At 45.5% G+C, this 6000-nt stretch overlaps 1 protein-coding gene across 2 annotated transcripts in view; it reads left to right on the top strand.

Moving 5' to 3' along the window:
- The window catches only part of LOC136679021 (N-acetylgalactosamine-6-sulfatase-like), a 38009-nt gene extending 32063 nt beyond the window's left edge, over positions 1–5946 (top strand). For both annotated transcript variants that reach the window (XM_066657277.1, XM_066657278.1), the window contains 2 exons: positions 3557–3674; positions 5609–5946. In XM_066657277.1, coding sequence (XP_066513374.1) covers positions 3557–3674; positions 5609–5695 — 205 coding nt within the window. In that variant the 3' untranslated portion in view covers positions 5696–5946. The remainder of the gene's footprint in view (positions 1–3556; positions 3675–5608) is intronic.
- Positions 5947–6000: the final 54 nt, after the last annotated feature.

Raw genomic sequence — 6000 nt, 5'->3', positions numbered from 1 at the left:
ATAGAGGACACATACTTGGACAACATTTGGATGATGGATGAGAGGGGGCTAGTGCTGCCCTGGTGTGGGATTACCAAGGTGACTGACCGAAAAGAGACCAAACAAATGACCCCTGGACTCAGGCCCGGTCCCAGCTGCCTTAATCACCCCCCCCCTCCTGCCACACCCCACCCCGTGGCCCTGCCACCCCGCAGCGAGCACTTAAGCCCTGCGGCTAATGTAGCCGGCGGCCTGAGCCTCATCTGCTGCCGACAAACATTTCAGCCTCCGATCAATAGTCCTCCCTGAATTGCTCAATTTCCAGAGGAGAGAGGGGAGAGAAAGGGCAGAGGTATTTGATTGTCTCTTCAGCTCAATTCCCTCATCTTCTGCCCAGTCTTGTGTACGTGTGAGTTGACTACTTTTATTTATCCGCACGGTTGCACTTGCTCGTGAGAGTGCTGATACAGGGGGTGCTTGTTTTTATTGCGTACCTCTTGCACACTGGAGTGTTCGGAGGTACAGTGCATGTGTGCGAGTGCTGGGGTTGTGAATCGCTAAACAGTTTGGTGACACCTGAGCAATACCCCTGCCCCCTGGGTGCCATGCATTATAAATCAAAGCCCTCCATTTGCATGCAGTGTTATTATAATTTATGCCTCTGCGCTTGCAGTGGGGAATCTGTGCGCTAGGAGTGATGCTAACGAACCGTGCTGACTGAGGATTTTTCATTGTTCGTCCGGACCCTCGGCATAAATAAACATGCTAGCGTTAATTATTGATTCAGGACTTTAGGGTCCAGAGGTTCCACGCATTGCAGGAGATGTAGACACCAGGCCTTTTGTCACACCATCTGACACCTACTGTACACCAAAGCCAACGTGCCTCCGTGCCTGATCACATCCCTCCGTCTTTCTCACGTACGAGTGGATCAAACGCTTGCTCTCGGGACGTGATGACGCGACGAGGGGACGCTGCTTTTGGCTCTGTTTCATGTCCTGTTTGTCTCTGTCAGACTCCAGATTGTTATCACAGGCCTAAGTTCAAACAGAGGTGATTAAACAAAGTGCCCCGCTCCCTCAGGAACTTTTAACACTCCGAACCTTTGTAAAGAGTTTTTGCATTATCCACCTGGACAGTGATAAAAAAATGGTAGATGAACGATAAAGGAGAGACACATTGGTGTTAGAGGAGAGATAAAGGAAGGATGGATTAGTGATAGATTATTAATACTGAAAGTGGAGAGAAAGGAGGGGGCGGCAAAATGGTGGAGCAGGTAGGTGTCGCAGTCACACAGCTCCGCGGTCCTGGAGGTTGTGGGTTCGAGTCTCGCTCCGGGTGACTCTCTGTGAGGAGTGTGGTGTGTTCTCCCTGTGTCTGCGTGGGTTTCCTCCGGGGTGACTGTGAGGAGTGTGGTGTGTTCTCTCTGTGTCTGCGTGGGTTTCTTCCGGGTGACTGTCTGTGAGGAGTGTGGTGTGTTCTCCCTGTGTCTGCGTGGGTTTCCTCCGGGTGACTGTCTGTGAGGAGTGTGGTGTGTTCTCTCTGTGTCTGCGTGGGTTTCTTCCGGGTGACTGACTGTGAGGAGTGTGGTGTGTTCTCCCTGTGTCTGCGTGGGTTTCCTCCGGGGTGACTGTCTGTGAGGAGTGTGGTGTGTTCTCCCTGTGTCTGCGTGGGTTTCCTCTGGGTGACTGTCTGTGAGGAGTGTGGTGTGTTCTCCCTGTGTCTGCGTGGGTTTCCTCCGGGTGACTGTCTGTGAGGAGTGTGGTGTGTTCTCCCTGTGTCTGCGTGGGTTTCCTCCGGGTGCTCCGGTTTCTTCCCACAGTCCAAAAACACACGTGTCCGTAGGTGTGAGTGAATGTGTGAGTGTGTGTCGCCCTGTGAAGTACTGGCGCCCCCTCCAGGGTGTGTTCCTGCCTTGCGCCCAGTGAATCCGGGTAGGCTCCGGGTAAGCACTTACAGACAATGAATGAGAGAAAGGAGTGTAGGAAGAATAAGAGGAAAGATAGAGGAGCGATGGATGAGTGATGGCTTAATGATAAACTGATGAAAGAAGAATGATACATTAGTGCTAAAACCTTTGGGAGAGAGTGAGAGAGAGGTGGCGGAGCAAGGGTAGAGAAGTTGTGGAATGATAGATCAGTGGTAGGATGGCAGAAAGAAGAGGAGTGATAGAGGGAGAGAGCTCGAAGGGTAATAAAGGAGTGAGAGGATGGAAAGGAGCAGGTGTTATTGTGTGGCGGAAGCCTCTCAATCCCCCCGGGGAGAAGGAGGAGTGAAGGGAGGGAAGGTGTAAATGGGACGGAGCTTGGGGTTATTGCACTAATTGACCCTTCACTCTGCGCACACACACACTTGAGCACACACACACACACTCCCCGGGGGCCAATCAGGTAGAGGGACATTTTCTGAGGTGGGGGACAGCGGGATGTAGGTTGGGAGGGTGGGGTTAAAGGGATGAAGGCGATGAAGCGCCAGAAGGAGGTTTTTTTTTTGAGACGAGGGGGTGGTTTGGAAAGTGAAGGCTGTGAGGACGTTTGGGAAAGGGGAGGCTGGAGGGACGTATGGGGAGGTGGCTGGTGAGAGGAAGGACGTTTGGGACAGGTGGGGGCCAGAGGGACATTTGCGGAGGTGGGGGGATGGAAGGATTTTTATGAAGGGTGGGGGCCGGAGGGAGCTGACACAGGTGCTACCTGCCAGTGTATTAAGGGCGTAATTGCTGTGGTGATATTTGTCTACTGTGTGTGGGTGCACTCGCATGCTCTGAGGATCCCATTAACCCCACAGATCCTATAGAGGACAGTGCTCCTCTGAGACCCATGGGGGTCTGTGTGTGTATGTGTGTGTGTGTAGCCCAGGGTTGTTGCAGCCTATCTACCGCAAACAGAATGGAAGAGAAAAACAGGGTCAGTCCATTTCTTATAGCCATCGTTCAGTGTGTGTGTGTGTGTGTGTGTGTGTGTGTGTGTGTGTTGGACATTCTCATGCATGCCAAACATCCGAAAAGTCCCATTCTACCACTAACTACCACATAAACCTAACCCTTGCTTGTTTCAGTATCTAATTTTATTGGTGATGAATCTCAGGTGTAAGGCCTTCAGTGCAGCTCCTGAAGCCCTATCAGACGAGAAAGTTCGGCTTCTGTTTGGCTCTGCCTCTGTCTTTTATTAACACTTTGTTGCCCTTAAAAAACAATTATATAAAAGTAGCTTGGGATTAAAGAAAACCAGTGTCATCAAACATCGCGCTAGTCTCCTAACGCACAATGACCCTCCACACTTCTGCTGTGCCTGAGGATTGTTCATCTGAAGTATATAACCATTCACTGTGCGGTGTGTGTGTGTGTGTGTGTGTGTGGGAGGTGGAAGCAGTGGCTCGAGTGTCCTTGACTCCGCTGAAGAGCCAGGCTCTTTGTGTATATGTGAACATGGCTGAATTGATGGCCGGATGCGATTGCCCTGCTTCGGTGTGCGTATGATTGGTTTTGTTCATGCTGCTTCAAGTACATGTCTTTTTTTTTTTCCTTCTCTTCACCACTCTTCCAACCCCCCTCCCTTCTCTCTCTCTCTCTCTCTCTCAGTGTCCAGTCTGAAGAATACCTGTCTGTTCTGAGCCGTATTTCGCCGATTGTGGAGGAGCACAAGAAGACGCTGGTGCCTGGCGAGCCTCAGCTGAACATGTGTGACCTGGCAGTGATGGTAAAAAACCTCTGTACTTTAAGAACTTTAGCCCCATATCAATATTAATATAGATATTAAATAGCTTCCGTTCCCTTTATTTCAAACCATTCTTTCAGCACAGTACTTACATTTGTGTTTATCAATGTTTATTCAATTTAAAACCCACCAACAGCTGTGTAAATAATGAATTGGCCCCACACTAACCTCAAAGAACAGAGGCTGCTTCTCTTTTCAAATAAATGAAAATATGACCAACAATATTTTAGAGATTAACCCTTATACAGTTGTTCAGTTTCAGCCACTTAATTAGGAACGCAGAGGTGCAGACGACACACACGTAGAGCGATATTATTCTGTTTACCCACACTGTCCTCAGCCCCATGTCTTTCCCAGCCTTTATTTGCTCTGTCACACGGCGAGCGCAGGGCTGCTGGATAATCAGAAATGAATTCTTCACAGCTCTTTGTACTGTACACTTTTCACCCCCTTACGCTTCTTATTTCTTTTATCTAAATCCTACATATTTGACTTGGAATGGAGAGGATGCAGTAGTTGTTATTCAGAGGAGGAAGGTGATCTCTTTGTTGTGGTTTGGGCAGTGTGTAGTGCATTAGGTGCAGTGGAGTTTCACATGGAACAGTGGGGCCACAGCGCCACCAAGAGGCCGATGTGAATGTGGTTCTGAACCAACTACCCAGCCGGTAGAGAAGGTGGTTTAATGCGTTTATAAAAACTGCCTGTGTACAGATTTTAAGACATGGTTTATTGACTATTTTAACATTACATCATCCATTTATTCATTTATTATTTACATTTATGAATCATCAGCTGTGTCCCAATCTCTATTCCCTGGATAGTGCATTAATTTAGGGAGCAGGGTGTGAATGTTGTTGGGTCTTATTCTGGTTTGTTTGTTACTGTGTGAATGTAGTCATAAGTGTATCGTGTTGTAGCATTAGGAGTCTTGTCCAAGGTCTTGACTCTTATTGGTGTAACATGGTGGGCTTTCACAGATTATTTATCACAACCACATTATAGACATTTGTAATAAAGCCCAGTGTGTAATTCTCTGTTACAGCTTCTTTAACAAATGTATGGTGTGAAGCTCTAAAACATCACTCAAAGGAATAAAATTATACTATTTTTAAAAATGTTTAAAAAATTTAAATTTTTTTTATTGATTTTAATTGTTTGAGTTAGCAATATTTTATAAACATACCCCAAAAATGTAAATGTTAGCCGCTAGCCGCTAAATTCGTTATAAATCTTTGGCAATAGGGGGCGCTCTTGAGGACAAGTAACTGTTAGACCACCCTTTATCAGTCCTGTACACGCTATCACTCTGAGTCAGCAAAAACATCGACTTTAGTCTCTGCCGAGATGTAAAATGACGTGTAACAGTTGACTTTTCCAGAACAGTGCATGCTCCTACACTGTTATAACCCAGAATTGACCTCCATGACTCACATGAAGTCTGTCTCACTTTATCAGACACAACCACACAACTTTACATTGCTATAAAATATCATTTAAAATGAAACATAAGCCCATTGTGTCACAGATAATTGTTTAAATTGCTTCTAATGTGCAGATCCTACGCCACAGCTCAGGATTAGCATAGCATTATTATAAATGTGAATCTGTAAACCAAAATAATCCAGTCGATTTCTTTTGTGTGACACGACAATGACAAAGATCGTCAACAATAAAATGAAGTTACCACATCAATAATGAAGTTATAATAAATTATTTAGACCATAATCAGGTTACAATGGCAGGAAAAGCCGAAAAAACACTGATGTTTGTGTCGTGTAGAGGGAATAAATTGGCGGGAGAACACTCCCATATCCAGTGCTACATAGCCAGTAACTGCTTTGTTATTTTTACTATTTTTGCTATTTTTATTATATTTCTGTAAATGTCCATTTATTTATTTATTTATTTTGTGGCAGAATTGGTCTCCTCCAGGGTGTGAACTACTGGGAAAATGTATCAAACCTCCACCTTCTCAGCCGTGGAAGTGTGACTGGCCTCACTGAGGACTTTTAATACACAGAATTCTGATCATCAAACTCTGACTCTGATCATCTGATCTCCACTCAGACTGGATCTGATCTGTTGTACATTTGTGAATGATAAAAAAACTGCACTGACTGCACTCAGGGTGTTGATGTATTTAATCATGTTTTAATCATGTACCTTTTTTAATTTTTAAATTGAAAAATTGAGTAATTGCAGCCCATTGTTGCTTTTTATTTCCGTTTATTTTTCTCACTTGACAATAAAATAATAAAACGCTTGTCTGTTTTTTGAGTAATTCAGCTTGATGTTGACTGTTATTTCG

The sequence above is a fragment of the Hoplias malabaricus genome, chromosome Y (assembly GCF_029633855.1).
Source record: "Hoplias malabaricus isolate fHopMal1 chromosome Y, fHopMal1.hap1, whole genome shotgun sequence".
Lineage (NCBI taxonomy): Eukaryota > Metazoa > Chordata > Actinopteri > Characiformes > Erythrinidae > Hoplias > Hoplias malabaricus.
Note: the sequence above shows the minus strand (reverse complement) of the source record. Positions and strands in the feature narration are given on the sequence as shown.